Source organism: Pungitius pungitius, chromosome 7 (genome assembly GCF_949316345.1).
Source record: "Pungitius pungitius chromosome 7, fPunPun2.1, whole genome shotgun sequence".
NCBI lineage: Eukaryota > Metazoa > Chordata > Actinopteri > Perciformes > Gasterosteidae > Pungitius > Pungitius pungitius.
Genome location: NC_084906.1, coordinates 8,406,818 through 8,427,675, shown reverse-complemented (window position 1 = coordinate 8,427,675; position 20,858 = coordinate 8,406,818). Strand labels below are relative to the sequence as shown.

General features: G+C 43.6%; 1 protein-coding gene across 4 annotated transcripts in view; it reads left to right on the top strand.

The window, feature by feature from the left end:
* Positions 1 to 806: 806 nt before the first annotated feature.
* nfia (nuclear factor I/A) overlaps positions 807 to 20,858 on the top strand; it is a 127,790-nt gene continuing 107,738 nt past the window's right edge. For all 4 annotated transcript variants that reach the window (XM_037469873.2, XM_062563397.1, XM_037469872.2 and 1 more), the window contains exon 1: positions 807 to 1,025. In XM_037469873.2, coding sequence (XP_037325770.1) covers positions 930 to 1,025 — 96 coding nt within the window. In that variant the 5' untranslated portion in view covers positions 807 to 929. The remainder of the gene's footprint in view (positions 1,026 to 20,858) is intronic.

Sequence of the window (20,858 nt, the reverse complement as noted above, 5' to 3'; positions counted from 1 at the left end):
AGATTTATCGTCCAACAAGTACTATGTCATGTACTCTCCTTATTATTGACTTTAACATGCCATAACGCCTAAGTGAACAATCTGTAATGATCATAAGGTGTTTAAAGCAGCTCCATCTCCATCAGCAGGCTACTTATTATCCTGATGGTTATGTCACACTAACCAGAGACTCTACATACGGACTGCTCTTACCTGTATGTACTTTTGCTTTAAAAGAAGCTTGTGAGTTAGGTTTGGAAAGCAGACTTACGAGTGGAGCGGTGGGTGGGTGGTGTTTCTCAGCTTCCACCGGGTTCTTCAGTCTGGAGGAATGTACGCAGAAGAAGGGATGGAGGGATTTGAGGGAGAACAAGGTTGGGGTGAAACAAAACATTGCATGACAGTGTTCTAAGCAGTTCCATATCGGCATGTGGAGCTTCAGCCTCCCCCCCCCCTCTCTCTCTCCTCTACCTGCTTCCGTTAAAGTGACCATGATGTAAAGCAGTATAGAAGTTGTTTGGAGTCAGTTCAGTTTAGACCGGGCTGCCTCTTCTTCTTCTTCTTCTCCTCCTCCTGGTGACGATGATGATGAAGAACAAGTCCTAATTATACCCTCGGAGGGAAAAAAAGAAGGGAGAAACAACCCGGGGCGTACTGTGATGTGGAAAAAAGGCTCATCATTCTGCTCCGCTGTGCGCGCCTGAGTGTGTGTGTGTGTGTGTGTGTGTGAGAGAGAGAGAGTGAGGGGGTGTGTGTTTTCCCTCTCTGAGCAGATGACTGCCGCTCACCTTGCCACGGGGTCTGAATGAGATTGGTTCATTGTCAAGGAGCTTTTTTTTTCATTACCCATGATTCCTCATGGTATGGAGCGGGCTACATGTTGCCCAACATGCCAGTGCAAATGTTTTCTCAATTAGGTGTCTTATCTGCGGTGAGCGCGCTCGCATCAGATGAAGCTTGCTGACAGCGCGATGGCAGGGAAAAGCTCCGAAGGTTCCATCAAATGGCAGCTCTGCTACGACATCTCAGCCAGGACCTGGTGGATGGTGAGTTGGCACAAACATTTCTTTTTTTTCCTTCATTTTTTTCCCTCCTGCCTTTTTGGTCAAACTAAAGGAGGGACATCCTCTCCTCCTCTTCCTCCTTCTTCTCGGGGCTCCACACAGCAGCTTTTGGCGTTTGATTGGTTTTTGGGGAGCCGCTCGGGTTGTTTGGTATTTTCTTCTTTTTTAATATCTGTCGGCATGCTGGTTGCTTCGTCCCCCCCCCTCGCTCTCGCTGTGCTCCTCTCTCTTGTCTCGTCCCGTTAGCGGACGGGTGCCAGCGCCGGTCCGCCACCGTGGAGGTGTGTGTGTGTGTGTACGTCGTGTCCTTATACTCCTCCCGCCAAACCTTTGCACTCGCTCCATCTGATTAAAGAGGTTAACTTCAGCTGTAGTCTTCCTTACGCTCTGGAGCGCCGACCCACCGCACCAGGCAGCCCCCCCCCCCCCCCTCCGAAACTCCCGCACGCTCCCACCCGTCTCAGCGGCGGTGGTCCCGGACGGCCGAGGTGCCCCATTAAGCAGCCTGTTGTGGTCAGCGAGGCCAGCCGACCTTTGACACCCCCTCCGCCGCTGTGGTGGCTGAAGTGGAGAAGGAGGAGGGGGGGAGCTGGCAGACAGACGCGGGTTGAGGGGCAGCTTTGGTGAGAGGTACGGGGGGGGGGTTCACAATAGCCTATTGTGGCCGGCAGGTTCCAAATGAGCCGGGGAGATGAGAGGGCTCCCGGTGCCAGAGGAGGTCTCCAGAGGGCAGCTCGTTACCGGCGACCCCGTTACGTCCCACGCGTCGCGGTGCTTTACGGCCGCGGCAGGTTGCCCTCTTCCTGCTGCCTCCGACCAGAGACAAAGGCTGCTTTATCCTCTCCGTAACAGGACCGTGAACTTTGTGAATTCCTCTCCATCACCCCCCCCCTCCCTCGAACCCATACAAACACACTGAGACCCCACTTTCTCCGTGCTGCCCGTGCCCGCAAGCCGGAGCCGGGATGTTGGGCCGCTGCTGTTTCGGGTCCGAGAAGTGTGTGTGTGTGTGCGCGTGCGCGCAGCTACGGTTAGTTGTTGTTGTGTGTATGAATGTGTGTGATGTGTGTGTGTGTGTGTGGGGGGGGGGGGGGGGGGGGGGGGGGGGGCAGGAGGTCTGAGTGCGCCGGGCGGCTCGGCATCATTTATTTCCTTATTTGTTTCGTGATTTCATCCCGTATTGGAAGATTATTAATACCTGACAGACCATTTATGTGCCCTCCGTTAAAAGAACTATATTAAGTTTTGAATTTCAAATAATCTGAGCCGCACCTAAATATAATTTAAGGTGTTACCTTGAAAATACTATATGTTTCAGAAATAATACGTAACTCATAAGTCAAATAAAGTAAAATACGTGTTTGGATCTAAACTTAAAATGATTCTGTGTATGATTTCTAAATGTCTTATTAACCATACAGCTTTTAAAAAAATGAATTAGAAAATCCTCAGGGTGTCAGTATTTAGATATTTAATTTTCCATTTCTTAATAATGAACATGTCGACAAAGGTTTAAGGGAAATAGGAATTTCAAATGTATTGAATGTAAAACCCAAACTAATGTCCCCATTAACAAATGAAACAGGGATCTTCCATAAAATGATCTGAAACTGAATGACAATAATAACGAAAAATGTGTACGTTGTGTATGAGAGATGTACCGGGACGTCACTCAGCTCAGTGGGCCTGGCGGGTAATTAGTCGGACGTCTCAGTCCGGAGCCACAAGGAGCTTAAAGACAATAATCTGCTGAAAATCAGACCAAAAACAGCTGTCGGCTCGTTTCAGGGAAACGGATCAGTGTTTTTTTCAATATTCAATAACTGCAGTGAAAAGTGCCATTTCCTGATTCGTGATGAGTGATTTATTTGTATTAGTATTCACATTAATGGTGCCATTTGGAAGCAGTTATGTCATTCGGGCTCATTTAAATCATAAAGAAAATAATTTTTGCATGTTTTTAAATTAATACATAATAATAATTAATTCTGTAATAAAACTGCCATTTAAATTTTGAGTATAATACTTAATACTACTACGTTCTACCTGCTGTAATTTTCCAAAATGTGCTCTAAAAATATATATATATATATGTGTGTGTTGTGATCCAAATTTAAATTTGAATCATTAAATTATCTGATATTTAGGCATTTGTAAAAGTTTTTTCTGAATTCCATCCGTCTGTTTTTGTTTTTTGTATTTTATATTCCGTCTGTTCAGGTTATATTGACACGTCTTAATTTTAACAGTTAATCACTGTATGCTTTCCTGCCTTGTGCAATCATATTAAAATGAAATGCATTAATAATCCCTGTTGAATTGCTGCCAGATTATGTAGCCTATATGTTGCACCCGGATTTTCAGGCTTATGCTAAAATGGATGTGAAACGGGCCGGCGAGCCGTCTGCAGCTCAGCTACAGTAAACACTCTCCAGTGTAATCAGATATTATTAATATTAACATTCAATGTGTGAAGTCTTGAGAGCCCAGGAGACACACCTAGACACAGTCAGGGACACCATGATGAACAGTAATAATCAACCTGCATTCCTCAGCATAACAGATGACTAGTCCTTCCTTGAATTCTAATTGATTTAGATTTATTTTATATTAAAAAATGATCTAAATTGTCGGAATTAGCATTTGATGTGTGATGTATGTGGAACTCCTCTGAGACAAAAGACAAAATTGGCTTTTTATTTGAAATTCCTGAGGACTAAATATAAAATAATTAGAAGGTTGATTAACATGGAAAAATATATTTTTTTTAATTAAAAAAATAATGAACCTTGGTGTGTGTGTGTGTGTGTGTGTTTGTGAGTGCATTGCATTTGTCCACCACAGGGGTTAATGGGATTTCTGTGTGCGAGGTCCGGATCGTTAGTCGGTATACGGACACGCAGCATCAATGAGCTTGCTGGAGGGAAACCTAAAGGGTGAACATTAACTTTTAAGTGTGAGGTGGCACCCTAAAAGTATAAAAAAGTGCTTTATTCCTGCTCTCAACGGTGCACCTGCCACATGACGAATGTGTGTTACAATAGTTATCTGATGAAAGCTGTGATACTCTGAAAACACCCCGAGAAGCAAAAGGCCACTGTAGAAATGTTGTGAGCGATACACAAGTCGCCAGATGTCCTTTTTGAACAAAGAATGACCTCTGAACCAGGAGCAGAACGTGTCCCAGTCCCAGTTTGCCCTGTTTTTTATTTGTTCGTTAACAAAGATGTTGTATCTCTCATCTCTTATGCTGAGCTAATATCAGTTTGTGGTACCACAACACCGATGAAAGAAAGAATAAAGATACACAGCTGTAAACTTTACCCACAATGTGATTTATTTCCATTTAAAATAGTTTTAGAACTTGTGATTTTCCCATTTTCCTACTGGGCGTGCTCTTTCTTTAACAGATAACTGTGGATTTCTTCCGTTCCTTTCCACCTGGTCTGGTAGAACCGCTACTCGCTGGTTTGTTCTCCACTTGCGCAAAACTAAGTAACATCTATTCTGACTTTCTACCAAACATAAGCAGGAAGGAGCATGCAGACACATAGAGCTCTGCAACCTGACACAGTAGCGTTTTCACAAGCTTTCAGGGGATTTTCTCATCTGGAAGACGACAACAATGTCAAACTGGTCCTTCTGAATGAAGCGACGCAAACTTGGAGGTATTCATAGTCGGATCAGCTGATACAAGTGAGTCATGTTTTCTCACTCATCTTTACACACAGAGACGAAACAGGGCTGTTATATATGTGTGTATGTGTGTGTGTGTGTGCTTCGGAGGGAGTGTCATATTGTGGAGAAGATGTTTCCAATTTTAGAGAGGGCCACGAGCGGCCAGGATGATTGGAGAGGAGGAAATTGGGGGATTAGAATTGTCTGCTTGAACTTCCTGAGTCCATGGGGTGCTCTTGTTGCCCCCCCCCCCTCTCTCTCTCTCTTTCTCTCTGTCTCTCTGTCCTTCCTGGCAGTGTCTCGTCCTCTCACTGTCCTGCCATGCAAAAGTGTGAAGACACATTGAGTCCTGGAGCCCTCCTGTCGTGTCACAGGCTGTCCCCGACCAGCGGACATGACTCACACTCACCTTTTACCTTTCCTTCCTTTTTCGTCATGGTTTCTCTCAACCTCCTCTCAATCCTTTTGTTTTTTATCCGATCGTTAATCTCTACCTTTCTTTTCATTCCATTAAACATTTCCTTTCCTTTATTTGTATCTTTCCTTTTTTTGTTCATCTTTCCATTTTCTATTTATCTCGCTGTTTCTTCCCTCAAAGTTCTTCATGAACTATTTAAATAAACAAAAGATGTCCACCACAGATCAAAACGAAACCACACACTGTCCCAGAGGGCCGATTCCACGTTTCAACCGGCAGCAACAGAATCAGCTTGTTATTTGTCCCCGTCCACTCTCTCCATCCGATCCGTCAGACATGTTTCCCCCATTGGACAGAAGTGTAGAGTTTGGTACCAGCAGGAGGACGTGACCCAGGTGCTCTGCTCTCTGCAGAGAGCACTGGGCTCAGCAGCTTCGCTCCAATAAGTCAGCGGAGGCTTGGGGCGGTAATATCCGCTGCTGTGCTGCTGGACTTAGAGAGGGAAAGCTGAGCCGGAGGCAAAGGGCAGGGGGAGAACAGGCCGAGCAGAGGTGGAGGAGGAGGAGGAGGAGGAGGAAGAGGGCTCTGCCCTGAACTTTATTTAGTCTGCCTTTTGGTAGCTTTGCGCTGGCCAGTTAGCTAAATCAACTGTCCCCGTAGAAGTGCCCTTTGTTTTTATGGACACCTGGAGACGGACGTGTGACGCTGTCACGTCGTGAGCTCGCGTTCAGACCGGAGCGCCGTCTCTATTGTTGATTGGTTGAGGTCTGGCTCGCTGCCTGCGGTTTATTCTCGAACCAGGGCTGTTCCTTCTTCCCACTGGAGGGGCGGATGGGTCTGATACTGAATATGGACGAGGACACCATTAATTTAACACTGAGACAGAGCTTTGGTTTATTTAGTCTTTTTTCATGGGATTTAAAAAATATTTACAGCAGACACAAAAAATGTTCTAACAAGTAGATGATTAAACATACATGCTTGGTTTCTTTTGTTGAATGATGGAATTGCACTTGGACATTTTGCAGTGCTTTATGGGATAATTGGGGGATAATATACATTACTCCATTCCTATTTCTGAGCAGATATTGTAATAGAACCCTTTTCAATCGTTAACTTTTAATTTGTTTATAATTTATATGATGTTCAACTATGCCTTTTAAAATTTGAACATAAAATAAAATAGATAACCTTGTTGTGTAAACTCTTCAACCACTAATTTACTAACCATGAATTATTTTGACTTATTGTGATGAATCAATGACAAGCAAATCATTTAAAAATATGATGTATAATGATATCACAGATTACATCTCTGTTGGTTTTGGTTTTGGTTGATTATATTTTCACATAACCTCAAGCTGAGCTGAAGGTGTGTGACGTTACTGGTCTCTGGCCTCTGACCTGCTGCTGCTGACTCTTCACCATCAACTTGACCAAAGCAAGGCAAAACAGACAACAATTGTTATCAGGAGAATATTATTATTATTCAAGTTGTTGGAGAGCTCCAGTACACACAAACAAAAAACACACACACACACACACACAATGTCATTGCCAGGGCCCCCGTTGACATGATGAGCCCCTGACCTAAACATAACCCTAACTGTAACCTTAATCCTAAAACCGTCCTAAAGTGTTTACTCTCCAGCTACGGAAAATCCTCATAAGAACAGTAGAGCATACAAATCACACACAGGCATGAAGAAAGTACACACAGAGTTTACAAATGATAACGGTGGTTTCATGTTGACACTCCAGCCGCTGACTTACTACTGTTCGTTTTTTACCTTGCATATTTAACTAAGTTAGAGAGTTCTTCCAGCAATCCGCCTCCCATACCTTCTCCTCCCTCCTCTTCGTCACCCTGTCTTTGTCCTCCTCCTCTTCTACCTCCTGTTCCATGTCTGTTCCTCCCTGGAGAAACATGGCTACCAGCCAAGACAGCTGCTTCTTCTTCAGAGCGGTCGGTTGTTGTTTTGTGTGTGTTTGTGTGTGTGTGTGTGTGTCCTGCTGGGAGGAGAAACAATAGGACAGTGATGATGGTGAAGACGTTAATATCCCCAATAACGATTCGGGGATAAGAGAGGCCACATTCTATACTTTTACTTATTGTCAACCAGTTGCATATTTGGACCAGTCCGTCCCTGGATGCAGTCCGACTTCCTGTTTGTGACTGCGCTTAAAGCCCATTGGTTCCACACAAATGGATTGAATTGATAAAAAATAGAATAAAGCCATGTATTAACACACACATACACACACACACACACAGACAATACTAGTAGACACGATGCCATGTGTTTGGTGGCCAGGTGTATGGCTGCAGTGCCCCCCCCCCCACCCCCTCTCTGTGAACCTAAAGGACCCGTGTTAAACAAAGTGAGCGTTGTTTCACTCTGCTCTGCGTTGTGGCTCTTTGCCAGATGAGGCTCAGTATCAAACAGACGCTGCTGGTTGCTACATATGCTCTCTCTCTCTCTCTCTCTCTCCATGCCCCTCTCTTTGTAGTGACATAGAAACACTGGGGCAACAGAAGCAGGTATGTTATTAGAGCAGTAGTATTGCACATATCCCGGTGACCAGTAATGTCCAGCGATACGAGCCATATATTCCATGTCACTGAGGCCCGGGTCCTGCAGCCAGAGGCTCATAGTCCATGCAGGTGCATTCTAGCTGCCATTCAGGTCCATGGAGATAATGCCCATTGGAAAAAACACATTTTGACACCTACTTTTCTTCAGTAGAAAATTATTCAAAATAAAAAATGTGTATTGCTTAAACGGGAGAAGGGGACGGAACTATGGTCGACAGCGCAGATCTAAGTGTACTGTCAGTCACGTGGCTGCATTCCAGACAGAAACATCGACCATAACCAACACCGCTGGCCGTGGTTCTGAAACGACAGCAATGCGACAAGCGGATCCATCTCATTTTTTCTATATGTAAGGCTTTGATTGTGACAGTTTTGGCAAAAATAAATCGAGGGGGTTATACCAGATTCCTCTTGGAGATATCAGTCCCCTCTAATGGCCTCTACCAGCACAGGGAATCTGCTGAGGGTTTTTATGATCAGGGTTTGGTTTTGGCGCCCCCTGTGGTCAAAAGAGTCCCTTCAGAACAGCTCTCATTTTACTGCAGCAGTGTCTGCTCTGCTGATCCGACCCAGGGCCAAAGATACAGAAGAGTTCAATAGAAATAGATCATCCTCTCGCGGATGGTGTTGCTGCTGATTCAAATTTTCACCTGTTTATTGCATCTCACGCGGTTCGTTTTTAAATGTTGTCCAGTTTTTCTCTCCCTGGATATCACTCCTCAGTCATTGAAGACCTGAATTCCTCTCTTTGCTCTCCAAAAACTCTTGAGCAGTGCCGCAGCTTCTCTGATTGGAAAGGAGCTCCAGCTGCCCGCTAGAAGCTTTCCAGCTCAGCTGCTGCAAAGTGGCCCAATGGAATAAACATCAGTAGCTTGTCAGAGGACACAAAGCCTTCAGTATACATTTAAGGTCCTCTACCTCACAGAGACTGATAGTGATTGGACCTTGTACTCCCGAATAATTATACTTTCACCAAAAATATTTGGGTGATTGCCACTGTCTTTATGTACAAGTAAAATATCTGCATTCTTAATCTCACTGAAGTCAGACTTCCTTTCCATGAGGCTTTAACTGGTGGGCTTCCTTCACCGCAGAGATAACCATATTTTAACAAAATTTGTTTGATATGTTTGTGTGCATTAGGGGCCAAAACTCAATAAACGTAATATTTGATATTAGAGTCAGGGTCTGCCGTTGCAGTGTGTGGCTTGTTGATTGCTGAGTTTCTGGTTGTACACACTTGCTCGTTTGTGATTGTATCAGAAAAAGAAAAGAAATTGGAAACAGAATCCAGAAACGCCATCTGGTATTTGGGAGCTGTGTGTGTGTGTGTTTGTGTGTGTGTGTGTGTGTGTGTGTGCATCTTATCCTGTGTGCCACACGGTTCTTGGTCTGCAGCCATTGGGTGTTTGGCTGCCAGCGAAGGTGTCAGTCTTCATTTAAAGGAAGGCAGCAGCTTCGGGTGTTTGCTGTTTACTCGATTGGCAGAAGTAGATTTTGTGTGTGTGTGTGTGTTTGTTCCTGCGTAAATATCACCTGTTCTGTCACACAGCCATCAGTTTGCTGGCATAGAAACCACCGAGGAGTTACTCCTTTTCTCCCATCAACATTGTTTGTTGACAGGACGCAATTCCAAGACCTCAAATCTCACCTTAACCCTAGAATTACCACTAGAAAAGAATTTTATTTTGAAAGGAAGATTATTTTTGTTGTTGAACAATTAAATTCAAGTTCAACTCAAATAAATTCTCAGACTATCAGAAAGGTTAACATGTGTGTTCCCATGTGTCTCCAAATGAAGCCTGATCAAATCACCCCATTATTTCCTTTTCATCCTCATTAACTCCTATGGAAATATAGCATTCTTAAAAATACCTGAAAACCTACGCATTCACCATGCATTCTCTCTTCTGACCACTAGGAGGCGACTCCTGTGAATGTATAGAAGTGAATGAGAAAATGACTCTACTTCTCAGTAAACATTGTAAACATGAGTTTATCGACTCGCTAGATAAAAGTATTTTTCAATAGCTCATGATGTTCCTTTAGTGAATGATGGTATGATTGCTTTGATTGACACGTCGCTGCTAGAGCCGTGAATGGCCTCCCTACATCCCTCCTCTGCAGGCCTTTATGGGAACTTCCGTTCACTGGTTGGCCATTTCTATGACTATGTCCTTTTTATATCCAGTCTATGATCATAATAAGTCTGATAAAAATGTGAGGGTGTAACTAACGATGCTGGGAGGGGAGTCACCAAATCAGAAATAAAGAACAGTGTCTTTATTTTAGGCAAAATATCCCCAAAATATCATTCTGCAGATTACATCAGAAACATCAGCGGAAACCCCTTAGTCAGAAATTTATGTCTGCATTCAGATCCCCAATTCTATCCAACAAAACCTTAAGCAGCTCGGTGGACGCAAGCTAACAGGTGTGTGTGTGTGTGTGTGTGTGTGTGTGTGTGTGTGTGTGGAAGAGCATGTGAACATTACGTACGTACAGACAAATGAGAGTGCACGTCGTTCAGACACGGCTGCACATTAATGGCTCCGTCCTAATGAATTATTCCTTATCACAGCAACATATCGCACCAGCTGTGGAACGCTTTCAAATGTCCCTTTAATCACATTAGCCCCGCCCCCAACTTTCCACAGAAGCTGCACCCTGATGCCTCTGTGATCAGTTATAACCTATTAATGCTTTAATGCTAATCCGTGCGGTTAAACAATTAGACAAATGGAGATAAAAAGGGAGAGTGCTACTTAGTTGATTCTGATTAGAGGCTGGAGGGATTATGTGAAGCTGCCAGATGTTTCCACATCAGCATCAGTGTGATTAGAGAGCATGCTGCGGCGTGGACTCACTGTGGGGTCATTTGACCTTTAGAAAGAAACAGCAGGAACATCAATACTCTGTTACTAAACACATAATGTCAAATACTGTGTTACAAGTAGTACTTGTAAAAAGGCTTTATAACAAGTAAAAGTCCTTAAATAAAAATGTGTTTAAATAAAATTAAATTGTCAATATAAATTGTTCTATTTTAGAACAATTTATATTGTGACTGTTACACTGTATTATTACTTATGCATTAGTATAAAAGCAGGATTTGGGTGTTGTAGGTGTGTATGGAGGACTAAAAGTGCCACAATTAAGTAAATAAATACACAATTAAATAATTACTTAAATGTGTCATTAATTAATTAAAAATAGAATTAAATACATAAATGTGTTAATAAATGTGTCATTAATTAATTCAAATACAGATTCATGTTATGTAAAATACATATATACTTATTTCACTATTTACATTTACATTTCATGATCCTGCGTTGCAGTGCTTCATGAATTACTTAAAACTGTCAAACTGACCCATCAAAGTCAGTGGGCGGGGCTAACGCGAATCCAGTCTGATCCATTGCTTTGGTAGAGTACCTGGCCACGGCAGTATTTTGTTCCTGGCCCAAACTCTTTGTGGCATATAGATGGCCACCATAAGCTCATTAGGTCAGTGATATTAGCAGATAAACAATGCATCTTTCTAGATGTTTCATTACAATTCATGTGTTTGCAACAGGTGGAGATTTGTTGTCCACGGTGGGGTGGATGGATTCAGTCGTTTAGTAGCTCTGCATCAATCCAGTATCCGGAATTGATTTGTCTTGACTTGATACACAGGGTAACCAATCAGGCGTTAGGTTCCGCCTACCAACTTTTGATGGGTCAGTTTGACAGTTTTAAGTAATTCATGAAGCACTGCAACGCAGGATCATGAAATGTAAATGTAAATAGTGAAATAAGTATATATGTATTTTACATAACATGAATCTGTATTTGAATTAATTAATGACACATTTATTAACACATTTATGTATTTAATTCTATTTTTAATTAATTAATGACACATTTAAGTAATTATTTAATGATGTGTTTATTTATTTAATTGTGGCACTTTTAGTCCTCCATAGGTGTGAAGGTAATTATTTCATTATGGATTCTTTGGAATTGTATGTGGTAAAACTACAAGGATTCTGTCAATTTCATTTGTTGGAAACAACTCTGTCTCAAACAAAGATCCCAAAACACATAATAAAGTATTTTAAATTCAGATTTAAAGTGAACTGTTAGATGTGAAGTTAGATTGTGGAATAAATAAAGATGATTTACTGAGGTTTTACCAAGCACGGTGACCCTTTTAAAAGTAGTATATAAAAGCGTTTTCTTTTTTAATATCTAAGCTGGACCAGGATTTTGAAGTCTCTTCATCAGCGCTCGTCTTCATCATAAGCTCACCGGCACTCGGAGTGTGACATTTAAGAAGTGCAGGGAACTAATGACCCGTGCAGTTATTAATTAAAGCTACGCATTCCATGTCCAACGCAGGGATGAACTCATTAGCAGAGGAGGACTTTTAGAGGAGTGAGCTGGTGAGACACGTGAGGGAGGGACATCAGAGAGACATTAACAGCGTCCAAGAAAACCACCATCTTCCTCCAAGGCCTCGTTCATTAGCAGTAATGTGGAGTGATCACCTCTTTATCAAACACTCAGGTTTGTCCCATGGCCAGACCCTCCTTGCCCTCCCCACACCTAATTAAGTTGATTCAGAGCGGTGCCTGTGTGCGCGGCGGCCCCCATTACTTACGGCTGTCCATGCCGTCGCCGTGTTGCGGCAGCGCCCTCGACAGGAGGAGCTGCTGACACCGCGCCCCCTGCCCCCCCCCCCATTCCGCAAGGGACCCGAGTACGGACAGCTGGTAGGGGCACGGAGGGAGACCTCGGTCCACACACAAGAAACCCCCACCCAAGGGGGAGTCCCCTCCGCTTTTCACCCCACCTTTTTATTCTTGTGGGGCGCAGGGTGGGCTCCCAGGACCTCTAGGTATCCTTGAGAGGTTTTCCTGTGCGGGGGGCGGGTAAAGGTTTCTGAAGCTTCTCAGCTGCCGGGGTGACGTGGCGGGCAGCCGGTGCACAAAGGAGCCTGGTGCTGCCCTGATGGCGGTCAGAGTAGGCCGGGCCTACAGATGTGATGCCAGCTTTTGCCAGGGGTCACCTTGGGGAGGCCAATGGCAGCATGTGCACTCCCCCCCGCCCCTCCCCGCCCACCCCCCAGCACTGCAGCTGGCACCCTGCGAAATCCGCCACGGGGGGACCGGAGGCAACGTGGCCCGTTCCGTGTTTTCTACAGTACACTTTTTTGTTTGTGGGGGCGGCTTGGAGGGAAAAATGTTGGTATTTCAAAATAAAAAGTCACCTGATGCATGAAGAGCAAAGATGAATGGATGTCTTCTTGTTAGACCGCTAAGATGCCGGAAAGCAACGTGGAACCGCTCTAACAGTGATTTTAGTAGTGGACTTTAAACTTCCTCCACCAATGTCTGAAGTCAGAGGGATCTAACACACACACACACTCCAGTGTGGCCCAGTAGAAGGTGAAGCCCCAAACTGGATCCATCCTCTGCTAAGGATCTCTGCTAATCAGTGCTCTCGTAATCGTTTCCATCTTCCCTTCCTGACTCTCTCGTCTGGGGGGGGGTGGGGGGGGGGGAGAAGCTTTGCTCCGTGGACGTGGAACAATCCGCTTACACAACCTGCAGCCATTAACGGATCAACTGAGGAGTATTACGTTTCGGATACATGCGCATCGATAAATCAGAGCGTTGGCTCAATGTTTGTATGGTGCACTTTGATTATGTAATTACCCTGGTTCTAGTTCTGTCAAAACCACGTATGTCCATGTCAAATTATTTTTTAAAGGGTTATAGCTTAGGAGATTTGTGAGTAAGTCCTTTAAAACTTGATTATTCAAGAATGCATTGTAGGTGAATTTTGAGGTTGGAGGTGTTATAAAGAATAAGGAAATGCACAGGAATCCGAATGAAGTTCGTTGCTGAGTAGGTTTCCAGTGGTTTTGGCGAACAACAATATATTAAGAAAAAAGAAAAAAACAATTACTGCAAATAATCCTGAATATTAATTTACAAAACGAGGCTCCGGTCTCCACAGGGTTTTCCAGTGTGACCCGTTGCCGATGAGGTTCAGTGACCCGGCGGGCACAGCTGCAGGTGAGCCTCAGTCAGGATGCACTGAAACCAGAGAGGACTGTGGGAGCTCAGTGCTGATGGTCGACTGGGAGCATTAATGAAGCAGATTAGGTGTCCCACCGTTGCCCGTGGAGGCCCCGCCCCCCTCCTACTCCGACCAGCAACATTCCTCAGAGTGTACCCCGTTCCAGTGTTTCCACTGAGGACCGTGTTGACTTGTTTCCATCGTTTCATGCTGATGAGCGAGCTTGTGGAAGCCGTCTCTGGTTGTCATCTGCTCTACAAACCACACTAGCTAAACGTCAGCAGGGGGTGTGTGTGTGTAGACTCTGACGCCTGCAGCTCCCATGACCTCGCCCTCGTAGTTGCCTTTATTACTGGAGCATTCACGGCCTATGACCGAATGCACTCATCGGCATTAGAGAAGGGGGCGTGGGGATTGGATCAGTCTATGGAGGTCGACGCCATCACCGCCGACCACCAAGCTGCATGTGTTGGAGTCCACCACCCATTGGGGAGAGTTAAGGATGTGAGCTAAACAGAAGCCAGCCATGGCAGGTGGTCAGACATGGGTCCATCTCGGCACCTCAGATCAAGGCAGTCTTTAGTGGGGGACAGGCTAGAGGAGGCGGACTCCAGACAGACTTAAGGTGGAAGGAAAGGGATTCCTTAGCGATGGGATGGGGACCACATTTGTTTATTTACGTTCCATATGAAGACAATTCTGAAAAGGGCACTGCTGTTTTTTGCTCTTTTTTTGTCATGTGAGGGAAATAAGCTCCAACTGCATGACGTTGTGCTACCCTGTTGTTGCAATTATGAGAAGGAGCTTATCCTTAGGTTCAAATCAACTTAAAATGATGATTTGCAGGATTAGTTGAAGCTGAAGAAAGCGAACACAGAACAAAACCCCAACATTACAAAGCGGTGTGGGGCGACACAAAGTGTCCTTCGCCCCCTCTGACTCCGGACACGTTTCACCAACACACACTCTCACCACCGGAGCTGGTTTTTCGACTCAAGCCCACCCCATAAAAGACCCATTTTGGGGGTGAATGGAGAGGTCTGTTAAAGAGGCCAGAGGACAATGAAATGGGATCAGCGAGCAGCAGATTTAATTAATCCGGTGAAATGAGGAGGAATCAGACGAGGCAGAGACCCAGCTGGAGATCAGCAGAACTTGGGTCAGCTGGGGCTTCGGTTTCAGAGGGTCCAAACACGCTCACCTTTCATTCTGCTACGGGAAGACGGCCCGGTCCGATGTGACCACGATTATTTACCTCTCTGTGAGGCTAATGGGTGAGTAGCCCCCAGGACCGACCATGTTATTTTTATATTTAGTTAGAGCTTTGCAGCATTTTAGATGTTAAGATTTAGTAAAATAAAAAAACACAACAATAAGAATAGAAGATGTGGAGACAATAAAAATGTCAACTTTTTCTGTTCTGGAGTACAAGCTGCAGTACAACAAATTTGTCTCTAGGGCTGCAACTAACGATTACTTTGATAATCGATTAATCAGTTGATTATTACTAACCCTCTTAAACAGAACTCCAAATTCACATTGCAAAAGTACAGGTTGCTCCTTGAATATAATAATTTATAAAAAATAAGGAAAAATACTAATCAGAATATTTAACAGGATTTATTTTAATGTCAGAACTTGTTCTCTATACTACACTCACAGACGCACACACTCACAAACTCTCTCACTCAGACACACTCCGAAAAACACATCCCCATGTTCACTTGAAGCTTATTATTCATTAAATTATTAACATCATCGTAGTGCAAGCTGAGAAAATGTATTCATTTACACACATAACATCAACTACCTTACAACCCACAGTATATGCTGGTGCACAAGACTACCGTATATGACAGCATTAAAAACTACACATACAAATATATTTGTCAACAATAAACAAAATGGGACAAAAGCACAATATACAAGACAAAAGATTAAAAAATGAATGGTCCAAAAAAGGCGATTAAATAAAAACGTGTCTCTAGTCTTGCTAACTGCTTTACTGCTGTTAGCGAGCTAACTCTAGCTTCATCAGCTGGATGACGAGTACACAGCAGCAGGAGAAGAGCTGCTGGAGGCTCCTTACGTTCCTCATGTCAAAACGGGACAACATGGTGCTCTCGTGCCATGTTGCGTTGACTTTGCATATTTTTCCATTGATGCACTTTTTTAGATTATTATTATTATATGTGAAATGCTCCCACTTTCTATAGATTGTCATGTGTCTTTCTGGATGTTTGTTCAATCGACCGCGCCATGTGAGAAAGATTATTACTCTGCAGCAGATAAAAACACACAGACCCGTGTGTAAAAAATATTTGACCCGGGAGTGACAGGTGATGACAGCTGCTGAGGGACTCTCTCCAAACAGACTGGGCTCATCCGGACGCTTTGACCTTTAACCTCTGCCCCCGAGTTTACCTCATGGAGGGAGTTTACCTCATCAGAGCAGCTGACGTCATCGGGGTTAACCTTAGCTACAGCTTGTCGCTCTCTGTCTTCTCACATCTATTCAACTATTCAATGTTAACTGTGTCACAGGACCATCTACAAACTCAGTGTTTCCCCAAGGGGGGGGGGGGGGGGGGGGGTTGTGATGTGTTGATCGGGTTCAGCTGCCACACGGACATTTTTTGACAGTAAAAGAAATATGTATATGTGTTGTCAGCTTTATAGAGATTATGTAAGTCACTCTTCATCATTATGCACAACATTGATTTATCTCATTTACAAAATTGCAGCAGAAGGCCAAGAAAAAATAAAGCAGCAGGGAAATATCCTACTGTGTTTATTTATTTTATTATTAGTATTTTTAATTTAATGCCCCCCAAAATGTATGTGCACGTGCCTGTTGTTATCAAATCATGATAGAACTACCTGCTGGTTACTAAAGTATGTGATGCTCTGACACAATGTGTCCATTAAGTGTGTCCTTTCTGTAGGACTGGCAGGGAGAATCCATAAATGGCCTGGTTTCCTCTCACAGCTACCGGTTGGTGCCGTCTACATATCTGACAGAACATTCCTAAAACCAAAAAGAAAACTGAAATAATCCCTTTTTCATTCTCTATGTATTGTATCTATTAATTATTGGAATATACATACTGGATTTACTTACTTACTTCTTCACGAACAGTATGACTGTGACCACTTCCACCCCCTGCCCCCACACACACCCCTACCCCACTCCCCTCTCTGAACCGGTGTCAGGTAGACGCTGTAAAAGCATTGCAATGGATACCTTCCTCACCTGCTCCTTCCCCAGGACCCCTGCTGAGAGAAAGCTGTTGTTCTCCAGGCCCTCCTCCCCCTCCTCACCCTCACCCTCCCCCTGCCACCTCCTCACCCTGAACGCACCTGTCCAAAAGTCCCCCAGCACCTCCACAGTGCAAAGTCCGCCTCTGGCCTGCCGCCTCAATTGCACAAGACGCCTAAAGAATGTATGCATCCAAGTTCAATACCGAGAGCCCTAAGGGAAATATATTTTCAAGAGATATCTAATATTTAATATTTGAAAAGTGCAATCTATTATTTTATTTGATGTGTGTGTTTGCTGTTGGTCTGTGCTGTAGTGTTACCTACACAACATTGACAATGCAGTGGTGTTGGGATCCAGGTGATTTCCTTTTTACAAAATGTCTCTTTTCTTTCTATTGCACCCCAAAACATCTTGTTCTGTTACTGCATGTCCAGTGTAGATGGGAATCCAGTGTGTCATAACCGCCTGTGAGGGGAAAACCCTGTTTGCAGATATCAATCCTTTTATTAAAAGCTGTATATTAGTTACAGAGACTAGCTTCGGTAAAACATTTGATGGCTTAGGGTATGGCCAGAATCATGATGCGATTATTTTGATCAATACTGAGATCACGATTATTCATTACTTTTAGAGACCACATTTTGAATTGCTTTCATGTTTAAATGAATAAGAACACTCCTTCCACTAGTTGGGATCCATTCTGGCTAAAGTACACGTCGTAAAAAGGAAAATAAAAACAAAAAAGTATCAAACCTTTTTACCCAAAGTTAAATCAACACTGCACTGCTTTCGCTTCCATGTTGAGGTACGTCTTTGCATCAAAATAAAACTTCCTCGGTTCTCATTCACCTGAAGCAAAATCTAAATGCATTTTTACCCAAAATAAAGGGCTATCTAAAAATATATATTTAGTTAGTTGGTATTTATTGGATTGCATTGCTGGTTTCTTGGAGGTGACGTCAGCTTTGGCCTTCATGCGTTCGTCATACTTTTGTTTGTAGGGATTTTTCAGGTGGTTGAACACGTTGTGTTGCCATGCGGCACAGACACAACTCTAAGGATTTATCCAAAGGGTTGCTGTTTTGAAGAGTCGTCATTGTTGATTTTCCCGCCGCCATCTTGGACAGTAGCCCCGTCCTAAAGCATACCATGCATTATGGTCTATTTGAAGAAGACTTTAAAGACCATAAACTGGCATTTACAATGTTTACTGAGCAAATACATAGAATAGAGTCAATAGAGACATTTTCTCATAGTCTTCTATACTATGTGACTTCCTATTGTAACCACGGGGGTTGCTGGTCAGTAAGGAATTCAAGATGTATGACACTACAGTCATATACAAATGTATGTATTCATGAAATTAACAATGGTCCATTTACATTTCCGACGAGCTGGCTAGCCGTGTTAAAAAATGTCCGCCCAACCTTTTGTTTTCCTATTATGCTGTCCTCAACGCTTTGTTTCAGGCAATTTCCTCCCTATTTGAGGCTTATTCAGGTACCTTGGAATGTCATGGATCCTTGTTCGGTTTGTATCAAGGATGCAATTTACATCCTGCTCCACGTTTCATGGTCTCACGCTAATCGACAGGAACCTGCAAAGAAATGCAGCAAAGGGCCAAGAAAGTCAACGAGGCCTGCAAGACCTGGCAACCCGACGCCATGACAAAACATAGTAATCACACTATTACACAATTTGGGATTCTGAAAGCAGAAGGGTTGGATAAGTCTCCACTTTACATGTGCCATCTCCCTCCTGTAGTAAAAGCCAGCTGACGGCGGGTTGGACCCAACAGGCCGACGAACAGCGCCGCCTTGTTGTTGTGCGTCTCCTGTCTGTCATTATTCGTGGATAATTGAATCAACTGGCTAGAAATGTGCAGCTCATGGGATCATAGCTCAAAGGTTATTTATAAGAACCGTTTCAGCAAAGTTCCTTGTATGATTGTTAGTTCCTCCGTTTCCTGAACAAAGAGAGCAGCATACATGCTTGAGCAGGAGCAGGAGGAGGAGGAGGAGGAGGAGGAGGAGGAGGTTGGGATAGCAGGTTTCATTCGTTGGTATCTCTGCAGGACTGTAGCTAATAAAACTAAACTGGGCCTGAGGGGAAGCGGCTGAACTTCCTGTAGCGGTGGTATTTATTTATTCGGAGGGTCCGTTTCAGGTCTCCAGAGTCGGCCGTAAACAAAGAGCTCTCCTCCTCAGACCAGCTCGCCTGTTTGACTCTGATTTATTTATAATTCCCTGAAACCACTCTCCGTTGCAACCCGATCACTGCGAGCTTGTGAAAACGTCGTTTTGGCTGGAGATTTGCTAAAAAGGAAGTAAGTACTCCCCTGTTCCTCTTTTTCCCCTTTTTCTTCCCCTGTTTTAATTCCAGCCCCTCGGCCACTCACGCAAATAAATACCTTTCTACTTAAACATACACGGGCTAATTAATTTAGCCCATCTGTTCCCCTCCCTGCAATCGCTTCATCGGCACACGCAAGTTTCCCGTCCACGTTTGGCTCATGTTGCACCGATAACTGGGACACCGGGAACAAGACGCAGGCGTCTCCCACCCCAGAGAAAAAGAAATAAACATGTCTCCCCAGGTACACAGAGCTCCATTTTGGAGGAGATGCAGGGTCGTTTAAGTCCAGGTGAAGAGACGGATGACCCAGGTGCCGTCTTTGTTGTGCCGAAATGAGAGTGAAAAAAAACACTATGAAAGAATCGCCACAGACCTCAAACTGACGGCCGCAGGGAGAAATGTGTAAAGCTTCCATTGTTATTGTTCTTGTATTCTTCCAATCACAAAATTACAACCCGATCACAATAATTCAGTTACAACGGTAGTAGTAGTAGTACCTAGATAGCTGCACTTATTCAGATACATAATAAAACGTTTTAAAAGTTACTTTTTTTGTCATTAGATTATAAGGATGATGAAATAATTTATATTATAAATAGTTAAAGTAAATAATCAGTACTATTCATGGCCTGTGATTTTATATATGTATAATTTGATCATGATTTTCAGACAGCATCAAATCAAATGACAAAACAAAAACAAATTCTGCATCTGATTTAAACTACTACTGTTTTAAACCTTGTATGTGCACCAACAGTTGGGATTCATTGTCACGTATATTTCTATTACGTCACGTTGGTATCGTGTCTGGTGACACGTGAGCCCTGCTTCCTGATTGGGATCAAAATAAATAAATACACACATTTTATTTTAGAAATATACCAACGATCAACCTTAAATTCAGAGGGACAGCAGAGGGTCGGCTCTCTGGAGGAGCACACAGCTTGTTGCTTGTTGCCCAAACATCTGGAGACCCCCCCCAGCAGAGTAGAGAACATGTACGGTGGTATCATCGGAAGATTTAAGGGGAAAAGTTTGGAGGGAACTTGATTGAAGAACAGAGTTTTGGAAACTGCCTCCGGGGCCCCGCTGGAGAATATTCCCCCTACAGGAAAGAAGAGCTACAGTCAAACAGGAAATGGCATCTGATTCTCCTTTTAAGTCAGCCAGGAAACTGGGGAAACATATTTTATGAGTGGGACTTTTAATGCATTTCGTATAATCTAATAAAGACGAGATAAAGAGCAGGGACCATTCAGACAAAATAAAAACATATTGTTGAATGCATGAAGTATTTATTAGTCAAACCTGAAACGTCTTCCTGGTCTGTTTTAATTCAGGCTGGTGAATCTGGTACAAACGCTTATTTAGATTTTTTACTAATCTGACCAACAGTTTAGCAAGAGTTCAAATTTTTGGTTTATAAAAATAATC